The following is a 27,560-nucleotide window of genomic DNA, read 5'->3' on the forward strand; positions in this document are numbered from 1 at the left end:
TTCTCCAGCTGTCCCTCTGTTGAATGTCGCACATACCACCAGAAAGGGCATATTAGCTACCATTGTTCACAGTTGTTCTGCCGTTATTGCAAGCTCTCGGGACATTTGCTTACTACCTGTCCTACTCGTCCACCACGTCCTGCGTCTGCTTCTGCTGTTGTTGCTACTATTGAACCTACCACTGTCTCTCTATCTGATATTGCATCTCTTCTACAGCGTCTTCTCTCTGTTTCTGGTAATACCCCTGCTGCTTTATTGAGCCCTCCAGGTACTTCTAAATGGTACTTTGACTCGGGTTGCTTTAATCACATGTCTCCGTTGCGTAATATTTTCTCGTCCATGTCTGCAACTACACATGGACCTTCTGTCAATACTGCAAATGGCTCCCTCTTGCATGCAACACACAAGGGTTCTATATCTCAGTCATCTCTTAATCTTCCTGATACTTACTACATTCCCAAATTAAACTTCAATCTTATTTCTGTTGGTCAACTTGTTGATCTGGGTTTTGACGTCCCCTTTTCTGTTTCTGGTTGTCGTGTACAGGATCCTCGGACGGGACAGATCATCGGGACTGGACGTAAGGTCGGAAGATTGTTTGAACTCGAAAGTCTTCATATTCCTCCTGTACCAAATCTCTGTGCTGCTTCTTCTCCCTCTACCCTTCACTTATGGCATCAATGTCTTGCCCACACCTCCTTAGGAAAACTGCGTCCTCTTGTATCTCAGGGTGTTTTAGGTCAGGTTCCGAATGAATCTTTTGACTGCATTTCTTGCCAAACTGCCAAACAACCTGCTTTATCTTTTCACAATAATTCATCTCTTGCTTGCTCTCCTTTTGATCTCATTCACTCTGATGTTTGGGGCCTCGCTCCCACTCCCTCTATGGGCGGAGCTCGATACTTTGTCGTTTTCATTGATGATTATTCCCGTTTTACTTGGGTTTATTTGATGACTAATCGCCATGAGTTACCTCAGATCTATATCAATTTTGCTACTATGATTAAAACTCAGTTTTCCAAGGCCATTAAGGTTTTCCGACGTGATAATGCTATGGAATACCGTGATTCCAAACTCTTAGCCTTTCTTGCAGAACAGGGTACTCTGTCTGAGTTTTCTTGTCATGGTACGTCTCAACAAAATGGTAGAGCTAAACGTAAACACCGTCACATTCTTGACTCCGTTCGTGCAATGCTCCTTTCCTCTTCGTGTCCTGAGCGTACTTGGGGTGAAGCTGTTCTTACTGCTGTTCATGTTATCAATAGACTCCCTTCTTCTGTTCTTGGTAATGTTACTCCCTTTGAGCGTCTTTATCATACTCCCCCAGATTACAGTTCTCTTCGAGTTTTCGGTTGTGTATGTTTTGTTCTTCTTCAGCCTCATGAACATAGTAAACTTGAACCTCGGGCTCGTATGTGTTGTTTTCTTGGTTATGGCACTGAACACAAGGGTTATCGTTGTTGGGATCCTCTTTCTAAACGTATTCGTATATCTCGTCATGTTGTCTTTTGGAAGCACCACATGTTTTCTCGGTTCTCATCCTTTGAGTCGATTCCTACTACTCAGTCACCTTTGCTTACTAACCCCAATGTTGATCTTTTTCCTAGTGATGATTCTACAGGTTCTATCTCGAGTGACCCTCCACAGCCTCCTGTTCCTCCGCCTTCTCCATCTCCCGATGATTCCAGACCGGACGATGATCCTGCTCCTACCGTCATGCCTCCTCCTCCCGCTCGTTCTTCTAGGGTAAGGAATCCACCTCCTCATCTTCTTGATTACCATTGCTTTTCTACTATTCTTCATCAACATGAACCTAAGACATTCAGAGAAGCCTCCTCAAACCCAAATTGGCAACAAGCAATGCAAGAAGAATTACAGGCACTTGAAAAAGCACATACTTGGGATCTGGTTGATCCTCCTTCTGATCAGGAAGTTGTGGGCAGTAGATGGGTATACAAGATCAAGACTCACTCTGATGGCTCTATTGACCGTTATAAGGCCCGCTTGGTTGCTCAAGGTTGTACGCAAGAGTATGGTATTGATTATGAAGAGACTTTTGCCCCTGTCGCTCGCCTTATGTCTGTTCGAGCTCTTCTTGCCATTGCCGCGGTTAAAAAATGGTCTCTCAGTCAGATGGATGTGAAGAATGCATTTCTTAATGGGGATTTGAAAAAGACAGTCTATATGAAACCACCTCCGGGATATCCTTGTCCTTCTGATAAGGTTTGTCTCCTTCGCAAGGCACTTTATGGACTTAAGCAAGCTCCTCGTGAATGGTTTGACAAGTTCAGCACTACCATATGCAGTCTTGGTTTTACTTCTAGCCCTCATGAGAATGCACTCTTCATTCGTAAAAGCGAACGTGGAGTTGTTCTTCTACTTTTGTATGTTGATGACATGATAATCACTGGGGATGATGTTGATGGTATCTCTGCTCTCAAGGCCTCACTTCACCGTACCTTTGAGATGAAAGATCTTGGTTCTCTCAGCTATTTTCTTGGTCTCGAGGTCATCTCCACCGATGATGGTATCTATCTCTCTCAGGCTAAGTATGCTTCAGATCTTCTTGCTCGTGCTGGGATTACAGATAGTCGCACTGAGTCTACTCCTCTTGAGCCTAATGTTCGATTTACCCCTATGGATGGCACTGTTTTGGATAATCCGACTCTCTATCGACAGTTAGTTGGTGGTCTGGTCTACTTGACTGTCACCCGACCAGACATCGCCTATCCGGTTCATGTACTTAGCCAGTTCTTGTCAGCTCCTCGTACTACTCACTATGCGGCAGTTCTACGCATTCTTCGCTACATCAAGGGCACTCTCTTTCATGGTCTTTATTTTTCTGCCCATTCCTCTTTGTCTCTTTAGGCTTACTCCGATGCTGATTGGGCTGGTGATCCCACTGATCGTCGTTCTACTACTGGTTACTGTTTGTTTCTTGGCGACGCTCTCATTTCTTGGCGTGCTAAGAAGCAAACGTTCACTGCTCGCTCAAGTACAGAAGCTGAGTACCGTGCCCTCGCTGACACCACTGCTGAAGTTGTCTCGGTTCGTTGGCTCCTTGAAGATTTGGGTGCTCCTCAGTCGTCCCCTACTGATATTTTTTGTGATAACCGCAGTGCTATTCAAATCGCCCATAATGATGTCTTTCATGAACGCACCAAACACATTGAGATTGATTGTCACTTTGTTCAGCAACGTATCCTTATTGATGCTATTCGTCTCATTGCTGTTGAAATACTAGATCAGACTGCTGATATCTTCACGAAAGCTCATCACCCGACTCGTTTCCGGACTTTGTTATCCAAACTCAAGTTGGTATCCTTAGCTCCTACTTGAGTTTGAGGGGGGATGTTAGAGAATCATTAGCATCAATTAGGATCAATTAGTATCGTCTATATTTATGTAGTATATCTGTATATTAATTATAGGATTCTATGCCTTTATTACTCTGATTCATTTAGCACCTATAAATACCTCTTGTATATTGTACTTTTGATCACAACTCAATAATACACCTTTCAAATTACTCTCTCAGTCTCTTGTTTCTAACAAAGTGATTGATCCGATCTCACTTAAATAAAAAATTCAAATGTTATATATGATGAAGTCAACTTAAGAAAAAAATTCAATATTCACAAAATCTATTATTTAACTATAAAGTATATAGTATCACACTAACAAATAACCTACTAATCAATAAGTAGATTTCAATCATCTAAAAGAAAAAAAAATCAACAATTTACATAACTTATCATCTAATTAGTTCAGATAGCATACAACTACTACTGCATATTATTCCAATCAATAATAGTATATATATATATATATATATATATATATATATATATATATATATATATATATAAACAGTATCAATTAATAATCAATATAAAATTCAGGAACAAATTAATCCTAAACGACGACAACATAGAACAAAATCAACCCTAAACAACATCAATCAACCTAAACAACAATAATTAGAAAAAATATAGCAACATTAAGAAAAAACAGCAAAAAGCCAAAAACCAACTATTAAATCTACAATAGAAGATAAACAGCAATAATCAGCAATAATCACTCAAATCATTAAAAATTAATATAGAAAAACTAAAAATAAAAAATAGAAACCCTCACCTACGGCCTCCATGGCACCATAGGGATTGACGCCTTGACCGCATGCACTACGCAGAAAAGAGGGAGATAGAGAAGTGAGCCATGGTGAATGAGGACGACGTCACGACGAGGAGTACAGGGCCATGGTTGGAAAGACATGACACAGAAGGAAGCACGGTAACGCAAAAGAGTTGGCGAGAGGCACGATGACCTAGAGGAGCTGGCAAGCGGTGCAACAACGAGACGGCAACCATGAGATGTTGGCAAAGCTCTATGAGAGTGAGAAGGTTGAGGGCTTGAAGCGTTGAAGTTTGAACTCTGCCTTGGCCACTGGCTTTGCTGTTCGAACCAGTCTGGGTTTCACAAATTCGCTAGTTTACCGGTTTTCATCAAAACCGATCGGATCAAATTGGTTTTTACCCTTTTTTTCTTCTCCGGTCCTATGTTCAGCTCGATTCTAATTATTTGGTTTGGTTCGGTTTTTACAACTATAACCTATACAATACGTGGATCAATAAATTAAAACACATGCTATTCATTAATTTTACAAAATTAAATTAATGTAAGAAAACTTTAGACTGACTAGTGCACTAAGCTGCTCCATTTTTAAAACAATCCCGATTTCAAAATATTTGTCAATTTTAATAAAGTTCCAATGTAACAATAATTTAGACACATTGAAATTTTAGCACTAGTAAATTACTTAGATAACATCTGAAAGATCGAAAAACCAACAAAAAGGAATATGAAAGGAAAATAAAAAACAATAAAAAAACTCTAAAAAAATCTTTATAGTAATATAAATAGGGATTTCTTATGCTGACGTGGCATTTATATGTTGAGTTTGAGAATTTATTTACTTAGGTTGTTACATTTTAAATTTTAAAGTATGCTTTCTTAGGTTGTTAAGTATTTAGTTTTTAATATTGTTGAACTAATTATTTGTTTAGGTATCATCGTTAGAAATTTTTAAAAATTATAAATTATTATTTACTTAGGTTATTATTTTTTAAATTTTAAGTTATTTATTTAGGTTGTTACTTTTAATTTTAAGTTCAAATCGACTTCTTTTTGTTGAGGAGAATCGACCAAAAATTTTGCATTAATTATAAAATTATTTCGGGAAAAAGTTTAATAACACAACATAGGATGCTCGTCATTAATTTTTGGGTTGAGCAAAAGTTGAGGAAAAGATATCATACGAAAAATTTAAGGACGATGTGGTGGCGGATGAAAGGTGAGGAACAAAGAAACTTTGTAAGACGGGTAGGAGCACTACAAGAAAAATACCCATTCAGCCACACTTTTTTTAAGCTACATTTGAAAAGCGTAGCCTATTCATAGAATAGGCTACGCTTTTCTCCGTGTTTCCTTTTTATATGAGAAAAGGATACACAATTGTGGCATCATTTAAAAAGTGTAGCCTTAGGTATTTTAGAAATCACTTATAAAACGTAGCCTTACCTAAATATCTATAAATACACTTTTCTCATCTAAGGGAACGCTTGTAAAGAGTAGCTTATTTTTTCTGTTTCGGGTGCGCTTTTAAAATGTCTCCTGATATGGGAATCCTCAATAAACACTTAGTAAAAAAATTTGTTGGCCCTCCACCTCACTCACGCAGCAGTGTAGCACACACTCTTATCCTCACTCAACATACACAAACACGAAAGAGAGAAGAAATCAGAGAGAAGGGAAGGAAGGAAAGAGAGGACGACACCGTCTAGGGCTCTGCCGCCGTCGCCGTCGTCGTCGAGCGCCAGTGAGAGAGAGAGCTCGAGGATGAGAGGAAACGCGATGGAGGAGAGAAAAAGGAGGTGCTCCGTCGCCGCTGAAGCTCCACCACCACTGCTAGGGCTTGTTTAAGTCGTCGTTCTGCCACCGTCGGGCTTCTGTGCCCCCGCCGAGGAGCTCGAAGGGAGGAAGGAGGGATGTATCGCCGCCTTCGTGCTCTGTCGCGGCGCTGCCGTCGATTGGAGCTCGCCGCTGAGTTGCTGCACCGTCTCCAAGCCGTTGCGTCGCCGCTCATCTCTTCACTGTCACTGCTCAACACCATCGTCGTATCCTCTGTCACCAGGTAAGCATTCTCTATTCTGTATCCTCTCTTTCTTGCTCATTCTCTAACTCGCTCTCACTTTGTAGTTCGAAGGTGTGTATGATTTTGATAGTGATGATGAACTGCAATGGCTAATTGAGATACAGAAGGTATGTATCAATTTTCAATTGGTTCTGTGAATTTTTGGGGGTTTTGGGTTCTAATTTTAGGTTTTCTAATTTTGGGGGTTTCGCCTTCTGATTCTCAATTTGTTATGATTCCTTTCTGTGTTTGGCATAAACGGAAGCAATAGGTGCTGGAAATTTCATACGTGCGTGCTAAACTAGGGAAATCATTCTGTAGGAAAGTGTCGAGCTGCAGGAGTTTTCATTGGGTTCATGCCCTCCTAGTGTGGGTCTTCAAGGGATGCGTTGGTCAACTATGTTGATCAGGTTTTACTTCCTTCACATTTCAATATTATAACCTGAAAAATAGTAGTTTTAGATATTTTATTAAGAATATTTGACATGATTAGGTTTTAATTCATGATATCCCTATACCATGAATTATTTTTCCACATGGTTTGAGCTAAAGTTGTTCCTGTGAAATCACATGAATGAATTTTTATCCTAAATCTTGATGGTTCTAAGTGAATGAATTGCTCAAGTTTCCAACTGCACTTTGCCAGCTTCAATGAGTAATCAACATTATGTTCCATTTTAGTTTTCTTTTGCACCATCTTTTAAGTGATTCATCTCTACTAGTCCTAGAAGCTGTGCATTCTTTTATACATTGAGAGGGGTTTGTTCTTGTTTGAGATTCAATGTGTTGAATCTGAGGCATATGCACACAATTGACATATTTTTTTATGTACTTGGAATTAATCGAAATCCTCTTGAACTTGTTGCAGTATTCAGGTGGTTGCACGAAATGGCTAAAATCCACATCGCCATCATCTTATTGGGGCTCTGCCTAGTATGCAATTCGGCAGGTTTTGATTCAGACACAAATGAAATGAGCATTTTCTTGGTATTTCACAGCGAGTCCTAAAACTGGGTTTAGATTGGGACACAAATGAAATGAGTATTTTGATGTTTGCTAAGCTTGCAAAGCCATTGATCGGAACTGTTGGGATTGTGATTAATAGTCTTCATATCAAGGTTGATGTGTGTAAAAGCAATGTCCACATTTTGAATTTTGAAGAAGCAAATTTAGAGAAAAAGAAAACATGTGGATATCTTATCTTTACTTCTGGGGCTATGAACTATTGAACTGATTTTCATGCATTAATTAAAAACATGGTTTGGTACTTCATCTTTTTGTTATTAAAATTCATATTCATTTTGCAGCTTCTATTTACACCAACCCTGGATGAAAAAGCACTTTTGTATTCATTTGTATCCTGAATGGCTTGGTGTTTCTTCTTGGCTGGTGTGTTTCTACTACATTTGATTTAATATAATTGTTGTAAGAAAAATAATAAAATTTGAGTTGTGCTATTTTCCATAAAAGACTTCTGTTTGCGGTGCTTTTGTAGAAAGAATATGAACTTCGGTTTTGATGCAACTCTTAGAAATTGTAATGCATTGTGGATTATGAAGCTGATTCTATGTAAATGGATATCAGCTTGATGCCTTTCTTGTAATCATGCTTATTTTGAATTTAAATTTTTGTAGGGAAAGCTTTTTGTGAGAGCCATTCAAGAGCTATGGCAGTGGTGGTCGCGGTTATTGCGCGTGGTGGTGGATACAGAGGAGGAGGAGGCGGTGGTGATGGTGCTTGCTACAGCTGCGGTGGTAGGTACAACGGCGGAGGCGGTGGTGGAAGCTGTAACAACTGTGGGTATTCTGGGCTTTTGCAAGGGACTGCCCAACAAGCTCTCGCTGACAAATGTAAGTATACACTTTAATTTCTCTGATCATTATGTTGTGTTTGAAAAATAGTGGTTTTGCAGAATCTTGTGTCTTTCAAGTAGGATTGATTGAAAATTTTTGGTACCTTATTGGTTAAAAAATTGATTTTAAAATTGAATTTTTGGTTAATTGTAATGATTTTAAAACTGAATTTTAAGATTGAGAAAGTGACTCGTAGAGCACAGGAGCAATTTCAGATGGTTTTAGAGGAGAAAAGCAGGTTATCTCTCTTTGTTTTTATCTTTATTTTCTTATTATTTATGTTTTATTTTCTATCTTTAATCTTTTTGTTACTTTGAATATATTGGGTATTGGATTAGAGTAGCCATAAATAAGAAGAAAATAACATGAAGCTAGGATAAAAGATAAGATGCACAATAATTTCTGTACGTGTGTTATTCCCAAACATAATATGAAAATTGCACGAAGTATTAGAGACATATTCTCCTGTGTCCCGATCCAATTCTTTATTGCCTCTAACAAGAATTTCCAGGGTAGGGATCTTCTTGAACCACATTTCATGAGATGTGTAGTTTAATGCAGTTATTGTGCCCCAAGGGGAAATTTTCCACCGTTTTTAAGCAGATGAACAAACTTCGAATATCTTATTAAATTTTTCGGTTAACTTAGAAAGGCATAGAAGGCTCATTTACAGATTCCTGTTTCTTGTTTATCTTTCAGATTTGCATTCGATGTTGATCTTGATGCTCCAAAAGTTAGAATTTCTCTCAGATCTCGTGGTTCAGCCAGATGTGATAGTCATTTTCTTTTGGACTTTGGTCATTTTACACTACACACTGCGGTATGCTGCTTGAGCTGTGGGGAATTGAGTTGCACTTTTGAGCTGTGGGGAATTGAGTTGCACTTTTGTTGTTTGGCCTTTTTATTGACAACGTTGTTTGGCCTTCTCTTGTATGATTTGGTGTTTTTACAGGAAAGCCAGTCTGATGAGCAGAGGCATAATCTTTATTCTCGATTTTACATACCAGGACGTGATTTTGCTGCCTTTTTTACGGACTGTGGCTCTGATTTTGGGAGTTGCAGTTTGGTTAAACCAACTCATGATAGTCAAATAATAAGCTCACCATGGGCCAAAGAAGCTGATAATGTGTATTCTGTCATTGATAGGTGTGGAATGGCAGTACTTGTTAATCAGGTTTGTCTGTCGTGTACTTATCAAAACTGTACTACAGTAATGATTTGCATCGCATTTTTGTTGAGCATAATTTGTTCTTATCCTGTTTGTGCCTCTGGTTTTCTGAAGATTAAAGTGCCTCATCCAAGTTACCCATCGACATGTATATCCATTCAAGTGCCAAATCTTTGCATTCACTTTTCACCAGAGAGATTTTGTAGAATCATGGAACTGCTGAGCATATTGCCAAGACTATGGAAACATGTAATCAGCCTACACCTGATAGTTTACACTCCAAACTTGCTCCTTGGAGTCGTGATCTAGTTGTTGATGGTAGAATCCTAGTTTGGAAGGTACTTCTGCAAACCTTTTAAAAATGTTTCCGTTAGCGATTATATTTGAGGTAATAACTTTTTTCGTTAAATCAGAAACCTAAATAGCCCTCATCTTACATGGAATTGGGAATTCAGTTGCTACGTGGCAAAATTTCTGGTGCTTTCGGGGTCATATCTTTATGTATTTGAAACTGCAGAGTCTCAGAGTTACCAGCGATACCTAAGGTTTTAAACCCAACCCTCCTCCTCCTTTCCTATTTTAGAACTTTGATATTATTTCCTATTTTAAATTGAAGAGAAGAGAATAAGGAAACATTTATATGGAGAGTGAAATATAGAAATATACTCCAAAGTAGGATGGCCAGTCCATTTGCATGTCCGAAATGGGAACTTCGTTAAAAGTTCAAACAATCATGATGCAGTAATGTAAAGAGGACAGTTACTGATGAGAGAGGCATCATGGTTTATATTGGCATTTTTTTCTCTTTGAAAATGCATCAAGTGGTTTATTTTAAACTGCTTTGTCATAAACTTGACATTCTTTTCTGTTCACCTTATCCTTGATATATTTATTTATTTATTTTTGAAAAAATAAGAATTTCATTAGGAAGAGAGTAGGATAATACAAATTGGGGATAAGGGTTCCCCATACAAAAGTAAAGCAAACAAAAGATTTATCTATGAAGCATAGCTTTCCAATATCTGAACATGTTGGAGAGGGAAAGCCCCCTGTAAAGATTACGAGCTTTAATCATCCAAATAATGGTGAATTTTGACGTGAATTTTTTTTCTCTCTTAACCTTTTTGGCAGGGCATGGATTATAGGAAGTGGTAATGGTGAAGATAGAATTGCTCCACTGCTTGTGTTGAGTTCCTCTTTCAAAAAATAAAATGGTGAAGACAGAGAGGATTTAGGATACAATATTTTAGTTTTTGGTAGAGTATTAGTAGTAAATTCTAAGTGGTCTCATGTTTATTTTGATATAGCTATGCTTAATTTAGTGTGAGATGTATGAATATTAATACTTTTGGATCATTATAAATATATTTTATTTATAGATAATTTTTATTATATAGAAAAATTATTTAGTATAATTATGTATTTATTTTTATTTTATAATATTATTTAACTCATTTAATTAAAAATGCTGAATTATTATACATGTAATTATATTATTAAATATTATGTTGTATTAATAATTAGTAGAATATTATATATATATACAAAAAAAAGTGAGACCTAAGGCTACACTTATATATAGTAGTTATAGTATACAAAAAAAAAATGAGGGACCTAAGGCTACACTTATAAAAAGTAGCTATGGTATACAATGTGGCTACGCTTTACAAGTGATGCAGTAGCGTTGAAAAGCGTAGCCTATTCTGGCAAAAATGGAAGCTGAAAAGCGTAGTCTTTGGTTCTGGACAGGATCACTTGAAAAGCGTAGCCTATTTCCAAACGCCAAAAGCGTAGCCCTTGGTGCAGAAAAGCGTAGCCTTTGAGAATAGGCAACGACCGAATAGGAATCACCCCAAAAAGCGTAGCTGTAGCCTAGAAAGCGTAGCCATAGCCTAAGGCATCATTTTTTTTCACTTTTGGCTACACTTTTCAAGTGTACCTGAATGGGTGTTTTTCTTGTAGTGGAGAAAAGGCAAAGTGAAAAGGGGATGGAAATGTGGAGGAGGTGTAGAGGGAGATGACAGAAGTTATTAGAAGAACAACAAAAGAAAGTATTGGTGAATCTAGAGGGATAGGACCAAGAGACAAGGAGTCTTGGTGGTGGAATATGAGTGTACAAGAAAAGATAAAAACAAAAAGGGAGTGATTTAAAGGGTGGTATTTGTGCCGCAATATAGATAATTGAAAAAAATATAAGGCGGCTAAGAAAGAGACAAAAGTAACTGTAAGTGAAGCAAGAACAAGAGCATATGAGGGTCTTTACCAGTCTTTAGGTACGAAGAAATGAGAAAACGGTATATATAGAATCACAAAGAGCCATGAAAGAATAACGAGAGACTTGGATAAGGTTAAGTGCATAAAGGATAAAGATGGAGAGGTTTTGGCTCAAGATGAGAAGATTAATGAAAGGTAGAAGAGTTACTTCTACGAATTATTTAGTGAAGGACAGAAGACTCTTCCGAACTTTGGTCAGTTATGCACGAAGGAAGAAGATCAAAACTTCAACTACTATCAAAGGATTCGAGACTTCGAGGTAATAGAGGCTCTAAAGCGGATGAAAAATGGTAAGGTAGTAGGACCTAATAATATTCCGATTGATGTTTGGAAGGGCCTTGGAGAGAAAGGCATTAGTTGGTTAACCAAGTTTTTTAATGAGATTTTAAGGTCAATCAACAAGATGCCAGATGAGTGGAGCAATAACACCTTGGTACCTATCTACAAGAATAAGAGGGATATACAGAATTGTGAAAACTATAGAGGGATCAAGCTCATGAGCCATATCATGAAGTTATGGGAAAGGGTGATAAAACAGAGGTTAAGATAAAAGACACAAGTAACAGAGAACCAATTTGATTTTATACCAAGCAAATCTACCATTGAAGCTACATACTTGGTAAGAAGGATGATAAAGAGGTATTGTAGTTATAAAAGGATCTACATATGGTGTTTGTTGATTTGAAAAAAGCGTATGATAAGGTGTCAAGGGAGGTCTTATGGAAGTTTTGGAAAGGAAAAGAGTGAGAATCGCATATATTCGTGAAATTAAAGACATGTATAATAGGGCTACAACTAGTGTGAAGACTCAAGGTGGTGTGACAGAAAAATTTTCTATTTGTGTAGAATTATACCAGGGATCATCATTAAGTCCACACATTTTCATATTAGCCTTGGAAGTACTCACAGAGCATATCCAAGAGCTTGTGCCATGGTGCATGCTTTTTGCCGACGATATCGTCCTTAAGGGAGAGTCAGAGAAAGACCTAAATAAGAAGTTGGATTTATAGAGATAAGCTCTAGAAGTGTATGATCTGCGCATAAACTGTAGCAAGACGGAATATATGGAATGTAAGTTTGACCGTCGAAGAAAAAAAATCCTAATACAGAGGTGAAGATTGGAGAAAACATTCTACAAAAAAAGTTAAAAATTTTAAGTATCTTGGATGCATTATACAGGATAATAAAGAGATTGAACATGATGTAAATCGTAGGATTCAAGTAGGTTAGTCAAAATAATGAAGTGCGTCCAGTTTTATATGTGACAAAAAAGTGCCTTTAAAATTTAAAGGTAAATTTTATCGCACTGCTACCAGAACGGCTATGCTTTATAGTACAGAGTGTTGGGCAGCCAAAAGGAAGCACGAACATAAATTAAGAGTGGTAGATATGATGTTGAGATAGATGAGTGGTCATATGCTATTGGATAGAATAAAGAACGAAGATATAAGAGAGAGAGTTGGAGTAGTACCTATTGTGGAAAAAATGGTAGAATCGCGTCTCGGGTGGTTTGGACATGTGAAAAGAAGATTGATAGAGCACCCAATTAGGAGAGTGGATGAGATGGAAGATGGACAATGGGTGAAAGGCAGAGGAAGACCTAGGAAGACCATCAATAAGGTGGTCAAACGAGATCTACATGTAATCAGTCTTTCTGTAGACATGATACATGATAGAGCTCAATGACGTTGTTTGATCTATGTAGCCGACCCCACCTAATGAGACAAGACTTCATTGTTGTTGTTGTTGTTGTTGCTGTTGCTGTTGCTGTTACTGTTGTTGTTGCTGTTGCTGTTGCTGTTACATATTACTCTTTTAAATTTTTAAAATTTTATTTATAAATTATAAATTATTATTTGCTCAAGTTGTTATTTTTTAATTTTAAGTTGTTTTACTTGGATGATTATTTTTTAAATTTTAAGTTATTTTTTAAGTTATTACTTTTAAATTTTAAGTTATTTATAAATTATTATTATTTACTTAAGAGTTGATATTTTTAATTTTTAATTATTTGCTCATAATTAAAATTTTAAAAAAAATAATTTAAATTTATTTTAATTTAAATTTATTTCTAAACTAATAAATTCACGCAATCATTGTATGAGTCAACTTTAATTAATTCAAATTTATTTCTAAGCTAATAACGATAATAATTAATAATTATTCCATTAGTTTTCATATAACAATAATAATTTTGAGTTAGTTGTTAGGATTTTTATTTTAAATTCAAATCAAAATCAATTAGGTTTTCGAAAATCTTAGCTATGAGTCAACTATAAATGTACGAATTAGAGATACATAGTACCACACCTCCCTTACTTAGTACAATTAACTACTCCTTTTAAAATATTTTTATCTTTTAACAATGGCGATTTGTGTTCACAAAACTGCTAAAATTAATCTTACAGCTGATAATTTATGTATACGTATATGAGTGATAAGGTTATGGATACTATTGAGTTGCGAAAATTCTCCATTGTCATTCTCAATTGAGATGGTTTGGTTCGATGAAGACGTGAGTTTTCTACCACTTTTTTAAATAATATTAAATTCATATTTATATTATTGATATTTCAAATGTGTTTATTTACCTCATGTTAATTGTTCTTTGATTTTTGTTTGTCAATTCTAGGAAGAAAAAATACATGCTTCGGTTAAGAAGGCTCTTATATCTCGATTCGTGAATTTGCTAAGAGAAGGAATAACATATCAAATCACATATTTTAGTGTTGAATGCAATATGGGTAACTTCAAGACCATGAGTATGTGATAAATTTAAACCAGCGTACTAATGTGCATAGACTTCCGAAATCGTCAAGTATCCCACAATATGAATTTAGTTTTGTGAGTTTTGACACGCTCAATGCTTCTAAATTCGATTACACCTTTTTTGTTGGTAAGTTTATCTAGGAGGGTTGGGGGTGGGTGATGCAGTGGTTCAGAATGCGACACTACTGTTTAAATGGTGGTGGCGGTTCTCAAAGGAGGAATGCCCTTTATGGAAGAAGATTGTGTGCTCCTGTAATAATTTGAACCCGAACCTCTTGCTTTCAACTCAGTAATTACCAGAAAGAGGTGGACCATAGAGGGACATATGTCAAGTGCCAATAACGGAGCAACATGTAAGGCAAAAGATGATTGATAGGCTTGCTATAGAAGTAGGGGATGGTAGGTCCACCAGATTTTGGGAGGATACATGGCTCCAAGTGGGAAAGTTGAAAAACTCCTTTTCGAGACTCTTCTTGATTTCAAACCAACAAGGATCAATGATTGGGGACTGTGGATTTTGGAATGGGATAGAGTGGGTTTGGCACTTTCAATGGAGAAAAGAACTACGTCAATGGAAAACAGATACCTTAGATCAGATGATTCAAGTCTTGCAATCTGTTAGATTGATATCAGAAGTGCAAGATAGAGTGGTGTGAAAATTTGATAAGGAATGCGTTTATTCCACTAACTCATTTGTGCAGGTTATGCAGGAAGAGGCTATGGATGAGGAGCTTCTGAGATATAAATTTACAAAGAAAATTTGGAAAGGACTAGTTCTGCCTCGAGTGGAGCTATTCACTTGGTTTGTCTTGGTAGGTAGGGTCAATACAAAGGATCGGCTATGTAGGCTGGGAATTCTACCATAGAATGATAATTTGTGCGTGTTGTGTAACAAAGAAGTAGAAGATTTACAACACTTATTTGTTACTTTGAGTTCTCTTGACAGGTGTGGTGTGCCTGGATATCAAAGTTGGGACAGAAGTGGATTGCACCGAGTTCCTTGAAAGATCACTTTGAGAGCTAGAAATTGATGCCGCTGAGAAAAGAGTTGCGCAGGAGTTGGATAATTGGTTCTCAGTTGTGTGGAACATTTGGTTACGACGGAATGAGATTATTTTTCAGAGTAAGACAACAGGAGTTGGAGATTGTGTGGCTCAATCATTCTCATGTGCCACGACTTGGTGTGGTCAATAACTCATGTTGTTGATGGCTATGCCAGAGATGACATAGGAGTTATTTGATTGTTTTTATTTTTTCTGTATTATTTTGCTCCACTTCGGTGTTGAGCTTTTCTTTTAAAAAAAAGTTTATTGTTTTACAAAAAAATAAATTCATTGATAAATTTATTCATTTTATCAATTTTTTCTTAGCATTGTTATTAAAAATAAATTCTTTTTATCTTAATTCATTTTAGATATTATTGGATACTTGCTAAAATTGGAAGTGAGAAGACTCTTGAAAAGAATCACAAGTCTATCAAGTACAATATTATTAAATTAGAAGTCGATGATGGATAATAAATTATTTTTGGATTCTTTAGCTATATATTTAAATCTTTTATTTATCATAAACATAATTTTTGACGAATTAATTCAAATTTTTTCGAAAAAATTGTGCAGAGTTTCTAAAAATATAATTCATTTATAAGTAGTTCATTTTGAATTAATCCGAATAACGTGCGAATAAAATAGGTTTAACTTGAATGCGTATACATTAGTTTGTTTGAAATATTTTTTAAGAAAAAAATATTTTAATATTATAATATTAACTTTTTAACTGAATTTTTAAATTTTAGTTAGTTAAGTATAAAAATATATAAGGTATGATAAATTTTCTTGACTTCTATGAATATTGGCTAAACAACATGTTAAGATTATCGAATATTATTTTTACTTAATTTATTTAATATAGAATTATTTTCTGTAACTCAAGTTTATAATATTTTATGTTCTTTTAATTTGTAACAATATTTTACTCTTTCTCTTTTTATTTGTTTATAGTTAATATTTTGAAAATTGTAACTATTTTTTTTAATAAAAATACTGTTTTGTGTGCTTGAAAGATTTTTGTTAAAAAAAAATCATTTTTGATAGGTCTTTATAAAATTAATTAATTTGACATTTATTGTGATTGAACTTTATAAAATTAAAATAATTAATTAATTAATTGTTAATTTTCAAATAGTAACTATTTTTTGAACAAAAAAAGTCTTTATAAATTATGTTTAAAATTTTATGGGATCGTTAACTTTTAAATATTAAAATAAAATACATACGTAGTTTGATACAATTTTATAAGATTATTAATGTGTTGAATTTTAAAATATAAAATATATATATAATTTGTTACAATTTTATTGATTGTTAGTTTTTAAGTTGTAAGTAGTTTTTTTAATTATAAATTTAAGTCTTATATATCTAATTGCTAATTAAAAAAGTATACTTAATATTTAATATTGTATTTGATATAAAAAAATAGAGTGTGTACTTTTTGACAATTATGTATAAGAATTAAATATTTTTTTGGGTTTTGGCAATAAAGATGGAACTGTTGTCGTCCTATTGATATCTAATAGCGTTAGCAAACCAACTCGTATTTGAAATACAATTTGAATATTATTAGCTGACAGGATACTGTATGAGAAGAAAAAAAATTGAAAAATCAAGGTATTTCATTATGTCTTTTTTTATATCAAGATTGTATTCTCTTTTTACTTTTATTTTTATTAATAATATTAATGATTTTTATTTGAAATTACTTATTAAATATTTCATAAAATCATCATGTGCTTTTACTAGGACTAAACATGACTGACGACGAATTAAAAAATCTTTACCTTATTGAGATTAAGAAGATACTCAATAACAATGCGAGATCTTTAAGAGACTATCAATCAATGTCATATCCTGAGCTGTCTGATGTTCGTCTTTTTCAGAATAAGCTAATAGAGGAGGAGTTAGCATATGACACAAATGAATTGACTCGTACAAATTTATATACGGAACAAAAGATGATTCATGAACAAATGTTAGTATTTAATGAGATACTCAATACTGTTATTATAGATTCTGGTAATTTTTACTTTGTTTATGGGCATGGTGGGTGTGGTAAGACATATTTGGAATGGACTTTCTTCTGCTATTCGATTTAGAGAAAAGATTGTTTTAAATATCGCATCTAGTGAAATTGCGCCTTTACTCCTACCTGGTGGCAGAACGGCTCATTCTAAGTTTTCAATACCCATTACAATTACTGATGAATCTACTTACAACATCAAGCATAGCAATTTGAAGGATGAGCTGCTCATCTAAAGTAGCTTAATAATTTGGGATGAAGCTCCAATGCTCAATAAAATGTGCTTTGAAGCATTTGATCGGACGCTCAGGGATCTTATGTTAGTTACCGATCAATGTAAGACATATCAACTATTTGATGGTAAGGTTGTAGTTCTAGGAGGTGATTTCTGACAGATACTTCCAATGATTCTGAAAGGGAGTACACATGATATATTATCATCATCTATTAACTCATTCCATCTGTGGTCGTTCTGTAAGGTTCTGAAGTTGTATACTAATATGAGGCTTCTAATGTCTTCTTCAAATCAACATGATGGTGAAATGAAGAAATTTGCTAATTAGATATTTGATGTTGGAAATGGAAATATTGGTTCTGCTGTTGGTAATGAGTTAGAAGTTGAAATTCTAGATGACCTGCTTATTACAACTACTAATGAGCCTCTCTCTCATTTGGTAGAATTTGCATATCCAAATTTGTTGCAAAACATATCAGATTACATGTATTTTTAGAGTAGGGCAATTCTTGCACCCACACTTGAAAGTGTCGAGAAGGTAAACGATTTTGTCTTGACAATCTTCCTAGAAATAGAAAAGGAGTATCTAAATTCTGACATAACATGTCAAGCTGATGAGAATGAAGATGTACAACAAGAGTGGTTCACACCAGAGTTCCTAAATGATATCAAATGTTCGGGACTACCTAACCACAAGTTGACTTTGAAGCCAGGAGTCGCTGTAATGCTATTGCGAAACATAGACCAGACTTTAGGTTTATGGAAAGGGACAAGGTTAATAGTAACAAACTTGGCAACAACGTAATTGGAGCGATGGTAGTGATCCATAGAAATATTGGCGACAAAGTGTATATTCCAAGAATGAACTTGATTCCTTCAGATTCAGGATTGCTATTTAAGGTTCAACAAAGACAATTTCCATTAACAATGTGCTTTGCAATGACCATCAACAAGAGTCAGGGTCAATCATTATCATATGTAGGACTTTACTTGCCAAAATTAGTATTCACCTATAGACAAATTTACATTGCTTTGTCAAGAGTTAAGAGTCGCAGTGGCCTCAAAGTTCTAATTCTGGACGAAGACAGCAACCAAAATCATCAACAACAAATGTCGTGTTCAAAGAAGTTTTTAATAATATTTAGGTAAAAAAACTATTATTTTTATTTTAATAACATGTTATGATTTACATTTTTGTACAAATATTTACTATAGATATAATTAATTTATTTATAACTCTGCTTTCAGATTTAAAATGAAATGTGTAACAGGAAGCACAACATCATATGCCAATTATTTTTCTAATGAGTTTAGTAAAATACTAGGTTGTCAATAAATTTTCATTGATCTTTTTATATAAAGTTTAGTATAAAATTGACATATGTAAGACCCGGTTAATTAATGGCTAATTAATCCATAAATGAGAATTTATTCTAGAAAGCCAAAAATATGATTTTTGTGGCTAAATATGATAGAGAAAATCGAGACGAGAATTTCGGTACCAATTTTATAGAAATCGGACCAAGATTGGACCGAACGGGCCAAACTGGGCCAACCGGACCCAAAGTGGGCCCTTGGCCCAACTAAACTAAACCAAAACCCTAGTTTTCAGCACTCTCTCTCCTCACAACACACAAACACATGCTGAAATGGATATGGAGGGGGGAAGAACACTCTCTCAAGTTCTCTCCCTTGGTTGATCTTCAAACCACCATAACTTTTGATCTAGAGCTCCGATTGCCGCACCGTTTGCGGTTACGTGTTCACCGCGGAGAGCTCTACAAAACCCATACAATCAATCTCGAGGTAAGCCACGTTTTGCTCTTCAAATTTCCAGCTTTGATTTCGAGTTTCATGAGCAACAATGTTGAGATTTTTGGCTCTTTAATGTTATAGGACCTAACTCTCTTGAAGGAGAAGGTTAATCTTGTCTCCTTGGACCTTGGGTGTGGTAAGATTCTCAACTCTAATATAATTTGTTGTTCTATGATGTTTGGGTATTGAGATGTTGTGTATGGGTATGATGATTGTGGCTTAGGTTGTGTATATGTGAATATTGGGGCTTGATTGAGACCTTGGCAAGCTTGAAAAGGGATTTTTTGGTGGTAAAAATCTGTTCTTGGAGGTGTTGAGACCTAGAGGACTTGTGGACAAGTGGTTTGGAAGTGCTCCGGTTGAGCTTAGGAAATCGGCTAAAGTATGGTCTCGGTTTCTCATATCTAATATGTAATGTGGTAGGAAATACTTAGGCTAGAGGCCCTAAGATAGGCATTGAATTGATGATGTTGTTGAATGGTTGAGATATATGATGTGATCATATATGTGATTATGAATATTGATGCCTTGATTGTATGATATATGAGAAATGCATGTTGTGATAAATGCTTGATGAATGATTGAGGTTGAATTGGTGGGTGGTACCATATTGATGGTGAGTATGATGTTGATTATGTATAATGATGGTTGATTGGAAATGGTATTATTGAAAATTGGGATGAGGAAGGATGTATGACATGATATTATATTTGTCCTTTAGCCATTTGATTGAGAAGTGTTAAAATGGTTGGTTGGTGGTTTTGGGAATTGTGGTAAAGTGTCAATGTGTGAGTGGAGGATGGCTTGATGTTGATTTTGGTACATTTTGATTGATTTCAAAAAGGGTTGAAATTGGCATGTTTTGGGTGATTTTGAAAATAGTTGAAAATGGCTTGTTTTGAAAATGGCACCTTGTGATTTTGTATGAAAATATGTTTTTGGGCATACTTTGACGGGACATAACTTGGACTACGGATCTCTGATTTATGCCAAATTTGTTTAGAAATGAAATTGGATCCGGGATGTCCATGCCGTTCGAAGAACGGGTGAAAAACGATTTAAAATGAGAAAGTTATGTCCGTCGGAAGATTGGGGGTCGAATCTGTGAATTCTGCAGCTTTTAACTTAGAAATTTTTTAGCAGAATGACCCTCCGCGCGTAGGCACACTTGGCGCGTACGCGCCGACCTTCAAGAAAGCACCATCCGCGCGTGCGCGTACTGTGCGCGGACGCGTCAATGCACTGCACCAATTGTCCAGCCATTTTCCCGAGAGTTGTGCCAGTTTTATGCCTGGGGCGCAAGTGCACCCACGCGTACGCGTGGCTGACGCTTGCGCGTCGTTTGGCTATTTTTCAATCCGCGCGTATGACGCTTGCAGGTCGATGAGTTTTGTGGCCATCCACGCGTGCGCGTGGAGTGCGCGTACGCGTGGCCCTGTTTTCATCCCAAAGTTGATTTTTGAGTTTTAAAAGCCAAATTTCATACTTCTAAGCCTCTGATCTCACCACTTATGTCTTAAATCATTATGTTATGCCTAGCAATGAGAAAAAGGAGCTAGTGAATGTGGCAACTTGCGAGTGAAGCAAGGGAATATGGATGATCATTGAGGATCAAAGATGATTATGTGAGATGCGGTGGATGGCGGTGGAAGTGCTGGTTATGCCATGGGCCGAAAGGCCGTGATTGTTGATGAATTGGCTGGTTATGGATTTAACCGTGAGCCGGATGGCTGGATTATTGCCGTTTGATGGCGGAGCCATGATTATGGCTAAGTATAAATGCATATAAGCTGTTGAATGAATTGTGAATGTTGCACTTCCACTATCGGAGATGAGAGTTTCCCTGGGAGAAAGCAGTGGCTAGCCACCACGTGCTCCAGGTTGAGACTCGAAGCTCTTTGACCCGATGTCGTCAGGGTGGCCGGGCACTGTGAAAGCCCCGAATGAGCTCACCCCCATAAATATTCACCAGTGAAGGTGATGGATATGGATCATGATTATGATCAAGTTTATATTGAGTATAACTCGAGTTGGGGAGACACGACAGAGGGACAGTCCAATGGTTAGCTACCAGGACTTGTCGGGTTGGCTCTATAACCGACAGATGATATCATCAGCCATTAAGAGTAGGCATTCATCATATGCATACTATGTGAATTGATTGAGATTGCCAATTTGACTGCATATTACTTGCTATTTGTCTAAATGCCTTAGTTGTTCTTATTTGTATATCTCTTGTCTGATATAACTGTGTTTGCTATATTATGCTACTGCTGGTGGTTGGGAGGTCTGAAGGAATTGGAAAGGGAAGTATTAGTTAGACTGAAGGATCTTTAGTCAGATACCCTTTATGGTTTAGCTTGTTTATAAGCTTTGATTTTATCTGGAGGAAGTTCTAGGATTGCCTTCGGCTTTTCTCTTTTATTATGTATTATATATGTGGAAGCTGTTACCATGATTGGAACCTCTGGTTCTCACCCATGCAGATTTTATGGTTTTCAGATGCAAGACGTGAGGTTTCTCGCTGAGGCATGCTGTAGACTTCTGGATTAGCGAAGATCCTTTGTTCTCGGGACGCTGTTTTGATTTTATGATTTCTCTTAGATACTTTTATCTCCATTGAATATTACAAATTATGATGACTCCTCTTATAGGAGATTTTGGAGAATAGGTTTTCTATATTGTGTCCCTTTGGGTTTCCTTGGGGTATCTTATTCTATTTATATGTATATATTACTATGCTTGGACCGGTTATCTTCGCAACTGGATTTTGAGTTTTGTTATTCCCGTTTTTGACACTCTCTTGTATATATAATCTCGCGTTGGTTTATCCTTGTTTATTACATTATCGATCAGAGTGTTGCGTTTTCGAGTTACGAATTTTGTTTTACCCCCTTTTTCTTAAAAGGCTCTTAGTTATAATCATTTTTCACAATACTATTCATACTAAGTTTTTATTTTAGAGGTCGTAATACCTTGCCATCTCTGAATTATGACTTAAGCATAAGGCTCTGTATGGTAGGGTGTTACATTATGGTATCAGAGCAGTTCGTTCCTGTAGAGCCTGAGGGACGGACTGACTATGCTTCTGTGCATTCTCTGTATGTGTGTTATGTGCTATTAGTATATCTGCTTGATATAATTGGCATAAATGTTCATGAGCATGCATTTGGGACTTTGAAGCACTCGACTTCTGATATTGAGACTGATCAACTTAATATCGATTGTTTGGTTTGTATAGGGACCAGATGGCACCTCGTGGACGCGGTAGAGGCCATGGGAGAGGTCGTACTAACCCTCCGGGACCGAGCACCAACCCAAATGACCCGGTAAACTTTATGATGGCGTTGGAGAACATGGCTGCGGCTATGCAGGCCACTGTAGAGGCTTTTGGACAATAGATGAACAACCATGGCAACGACGGAAATGGAGCTCAGGGACCAATAGAGATCAGAACTTTTGCTGTGTTGGTGAACAAGTGTGGGGTTGCTGAAGAGTGTGTGAAGAAGGCAGCTGCTGAGAGAGGGAGTCACAAGGGATCATTTCCACGGAACCGAGGGAAGAGCTTTGCACCTAGAGGTCCGCCTTTCAAGCGGGGAGGCTCTTTCAGGAGGCCCAACAACAATAACTCCCAAGGTAAAAGGTTTAGAAAGCAACTACAGAGTGCTCAAGCTTGTGCTAGGTGTGGAAGTCACCATCCGGGAGTCCCGTGCATGGCCGGATGGGGTTTGTGCTATTTCTGTGGTAAGGCAGGACATAAGCTCCCAAGGTGTCCGGAGAAGTAGAAATAAGGTGCCGGGGAGGCGCAGCAGACTGGTCGGGTGTTCACCACCTCAGCTATCGGTGCCGAGGGATCCGAGACACTCATTCGAGGTAACCGTGAAATGGCTGGTCAAACTTTAAATGCTTTATTTAATTCGGGAGCATCGCATTCATTCATTGCATTTGAGAAAGCCCATGAGTTAGGATTGAAGATCGTAACCTTAGGTTATGACCTAAAAGTGTATAATGCTACCCATGAAGCCATGGTAACTAGGCTAGGATGCCCGAAACTTCCCCTTAGGTTCAATCAGCGTGATTTTGTCCATAACTTAATCTACTTACCGATGATCGGTCTTGATCTTATCTTGGGATTGGACTAGTTATCTGAGAACCATGTCCTGCTTGATTGTTCTACAAGGTCGGTGTACTTTATGCCGGGAGATACAGAAGGGCCGGTCGTGGTGAATAATTATTACTTGAATTCGATGATGGTGAACTGTTCCGGAACCGAATGTCAGGGTATCCTGTTGTTAACCGCGGGTGTTTCGGGTGATGATCAAAGGTTGGATTAGATTCTGGTAGTGTGTGAGTTTCCGGAAGTGTTTCCCAATGACATTGATGAATTTCCACCTAACCGAGAGGTCGAGTTTGCTATTGAATTGGTGCCTGGGGCGGGACCAATCTCAAGTGCTCCATATAGAATTTCACCGTTAGAGATGGCCGAGCTAAAGTCTCAGTTAGAGGATTTGTTGGGTAAGAACTTTATCCGACCAAGTGTTTTCCCGTGGGTGCGCCAGTGTTACTGGTAAAGAAGAAGGACGGGAGTATGCGGCTCTGTGTGGATTACAGGCAGCTGAACAAGGTCACGATAAGGAATAAGTACCCATTGCCGAGGATTAATGATCTCATGGATTAGTTACAAGGAGCTGAGTTTTTCTCTAAGGTCGATTTGTGATCCGGTTATCACCAGATAAGGGTGAGGGGTGAGGATATCCCTAAGACCGCCTTTAGGACTCATTATGGTCATTACGAGTACACTGTAATGTTCTTTGGGTTGACGAACGCTCCTGCAGTATTCCTGGATTGTATAAACAGAGTGTTCCGTCCGTTTCTGGATAAATTTGTTGTTGTCTTCATTGACGACATACTAATTTATTCTAAGACTGAAGAGGAGCATGCGGAACACTTGAGGACCGTGTTGCAGATGCTAAAGAAAAATAAACTCTATGCGAAACTGTCTAAATGCGAATTTTGGAAGAGTGAGGTGAAGTTTTTGTGACATGTAGTGAGTAAACGGGGGATAGCAGTTGATCCATCTAAGGTGGAGGTAGTGATAGATTGGAAGCAACCAACCACCGTAACAGAGATAAGGAGTTTTCTGGGCTTAGCTGGCTATTACCGAAGGTTCATCAAAGGCTTTTCGCAATTAGCTTTGCCGTTGACAAAGTTAACCCACAAAGACACTCCGTTTATTTGGACTCCCGGGTGCGAGGAGAGCTTTCAGGCATTGAAGGAACAGTTGACCACTGCACCTGTGTTAGTGTTACCTGAGTCGAACGAGCCTTTTGAGGTGTACTGTGATGCCTCATTAAAGGGTCTAGGGTGCGTGCTGATGCAGCATCATAATGTGGTGGCGTATGCCTCACGACAGTTGAGACTTCATGAAGTTAATTACCCTACGCACGATTTGGAACTCGCTGCGGTTGTGTTTGCCTTGAAGATGTGGAGGCACTACCTCTATGGGGTTATGTTCCAAGTCTTCTCCGATCACAAGAGCTTGAAATACCTCTTTGATCAGAAAGAGCTTAATATGAGGCAAAGGAGGTGGATGGAATTATTGAAGGACTATGATTTTGAGTTAAATCACCATCCGAGAAAGGCGAATGTAGTGGCAGAGGTGTTACGTCAAAAGTCATTGGATGCGGCTTGGATGATGCTCCAAGAAGAGAAGTTGCTCGAAGAATTCGAGAGTCTGAAAAATTGGTACTCAAGAAGTAACTGGAACTCTGTGCTTGAGCCGATTAGAAATCTCAAGTGATTTTAAGTCCGAACTCCTAAAGGCTCATGAAAATGATGAAGCGTTATGGAAGGTGTTACCGGCTATTGAGCAAGGGAAACAGTGGCGAGTGTCAGAAGAAAAAGATGGTTATGGAGATTCAAGGGTAGGATCATTGTGCCAGATGTTGACACTTTGAGGCAAGATATTTTGAAGGAGGCACACAAAAGCGGATTTTTCCATTCACCCGGGGAGTACTAAGATGTACCATGATTTAAAGGCAATGTTTTGGTGGCCGGGTATGAAGAATGATGTGGCGGAATATGTTTCAAGGTGCTTAACTTGTCAAAAGGTAAATATTGAACATCAAAGACCTTCCGGGATGTTGCAACCTTTAGAGGTTCCGCAATGGAAGTGGGAAAGTATTGCAATGGACTTTGTATCGGGATTGCCAAGGACTAGGACTGGTTTTGATGCTATCTGGGTGATTGTGGACCGACTGACGAAGTCAGCTCACTTCTTACCCATTCGGATGACTTACACCCTTGAGGAGTTAGCACGGTTATACATAAAGAAGATTGTGAGGCTTCATGGTGTACCTGCTACTATAATCTCTTATAGAGATCCTCGTTTCACTTCGAGGTTCTGGGGTGCATTTCAGAAAGCTTTTGGAACCTGATTAAGCTTGAGTACAGCTTACCATCCTCAAACAGATGGTCAATCCGAGAGGACAATCCAAACACTAGAGGATATGATGAGGGCTTGTGTTTTGGACCAACCGGCGAGTTGGGATCGGTATATGCCATTAGTGGAGTTTGCATACAATAATAGTTACCATGCGAGCATCGGAATGGCTCTGTATGAAGCATTGTATGAGAGGAAATGTCAATCTCCGCTATGTTGGTATGAAGCTAGAGAGAAAGGCTTGTTGGGACCGGAGATGATAGTTGAGACCACTGAACAAGTCAAGAAAATCCGAGATAGGATGCTTACGGCGCAAAGTTGTCAGAAGAGTTACGCCGATCAGAGGCGGAAACCCTTGGAATTTGAGGAAGAAGATCATGTTTTCCTTAAGGTTACTCCGATCGCAGGAGTAGGTAGGGCGATTAAAGCGAAGAAGTTAAATCCTCGATACATTGGTCCATTTCATATCCTGGAGAGGATTGGACCGGTGGCGTATCGAATGGCTCTACCACCTCATCTTTTGAACCTGCACGACGTATTTCACGTGTCGCAGCTTCGGAAGTACACTCCTGATGCTAGCCATGTGTTAGAACCTGAATCGGTTCAGTTAAAAGAAGATTTGACGCTTCCGATGGCTCCGGTCAGAATCGATGATACTAGTATCAAACGGTTGCGTGGAAAAGAGGTTTCATTGGTCAAAGTTGCATGGAGTCGAGGCGGTGTTGAGGAACACACTTGGGAACTTGAGTCAGAGATGCGAACGGACTATCCGCACTTATTCTCGGGTAATTGAATTTGAATTTTGTGGGCAAAATTCGCAATTAGGTGGGTAGAATGTAAGACCCGGTTAATTAATGGCTAATTAACCCATAAATGAGAATTTATTCTAGAAAGCCAAAAATGTGATTTTTGTGGCTAAATATGATAGAGGAGATCGAGACGAGAATTTCGGTACCAATTTTATAGAAATCGGACCAAGATTGGACCGAACGGGCCAAACCAGGCCAACCGGACCCAAAGTGGGCCCTTGGCCCAACTAAACTAAACCAAAACCATAGTTTTCAGCATTCTCTCTCCTCACAACACACAAACACACGCTGAAATGGATATGGAGGGGGGAAGAACACTCTCTCAAGTTCTCTCCCTTGGTTGATCTTCAAACCACCATAACTTTTGATCTAGAGCTCCGATTGCCGCACCGTTTGTGGCCACGCGTTCACCGCGAAGAGCTCTACAAAACCCATACAATCAATCTTGAGGTAAGCCACGTTTTAATCTTCGAATTTTCAGCTTTGATTTCGAGTTTCATGAGCAAAAATGTTGAGATTTTGGGCTCTTTGATGTTATAGGACCCAACTCTCTTGAAGGAGAAGGTTAATCTTGTCTCCTTGGACCTTGGGTGTGGTAAGATTCTCAACCCTAGTATAATTTGTTGTTCTATAATGTTTGGGTATTGAGATGTTGTGTATGGGTATAATGATTGTGGCTTAGGTTGTGTATATGTGAATATTGGGGCTTGATTGAGACCTTGGAAAGCTTGAAAAGGGATTTTTTGGTGGTAAAAATCTGTTCTTGGAGGTGTTGAGACCTAGAGAACTTGTGGATAAGTGGTTTGGAAGTGCTCCGGTTGAGCTTGGGAAATCAGCTAAGGTATGGTCTCGATTTCTCGTATCTAATATGTAATGTGGTAGGAAATACTTAGGCTAGAGGCCCTAAGATAGGCATTGAATTGATGA

General features: G+C 37.7%; 2 protein-coding genes and 1 pseudogene across 2 annotated transcripts; all 3 read left to right on the forward strand.

The window, feature by feature from the left end:
* The first annotated feature begins 5,923 nt into the window (after positions 1-5,923).
* LOC107608990 (uncharacterized) lies at positions 5,924-9,523 on the forward strand. Its single transcript, XM_088493641.1, has 10 exons — positions 5,924-6,193; positions 6,259-6,321; positions 6,515-6,603; positions 7,069-7,142; positions 7,501-7,582; positions 7,828-8,043; positions 8,223-8,284; positions 8,746-8,866; positions 8,999-9,220; positions 9,329-9,523. Exons 4-10 carry the CDS (start codon positions 7,129-7,131, stop codon positions 9,521-9,523), a joined length of 912 nt encoding a protein of 303 aa, XP_088349767.1. The 5' UTR covers positions 5,924-6,193; positions 6,259-6,321; positions 6,515-6,603; positions 7,069-7,128.
* An 8,235-nt stretch (positions 9,524-17,758) lies between these two features.
* LOC148550782 (uncharacterized) lies at positions 17,759-18,372 on the forward strand. Its single transcript, XM_088494623.1, has 3 exons — positions 17,759-17,806; positions 17,896-18,006; positions 18,064-18,372. Exons 1-3 carry the CDS (start codon positions 17,759-17,761, stop codon positions 18,370-18,372), a joined length of 468 nt encoding a protein of 155 aa, XP_088350749.1.
* A 4,258-nt stretch (positions 18,373-22,630) lies between these two features.
* Positions 22,631-27,344, forward strand: LOC148550783 (uncharacterized; annotated as a pseudogene).
* Positions 27,345-27,560: the final 216 nt, after the last annotated feature.

The sequence above is a fragment of the Arachis ipaensis genome, chromosome B7, assembly GCF_059453495.1.
Source record: "Arachis ipaensis isolate K30076 ecotype BB chromosome B7, ASM5945349v1, whole genome shotgun sequence".
NCBI classification, from domain to species: Eukaryota; Viridiplantae; Streptophyta; class Magnoliopsida; order Fabales; family Fabaceae; genus Arachis; species Arachis ipaensis.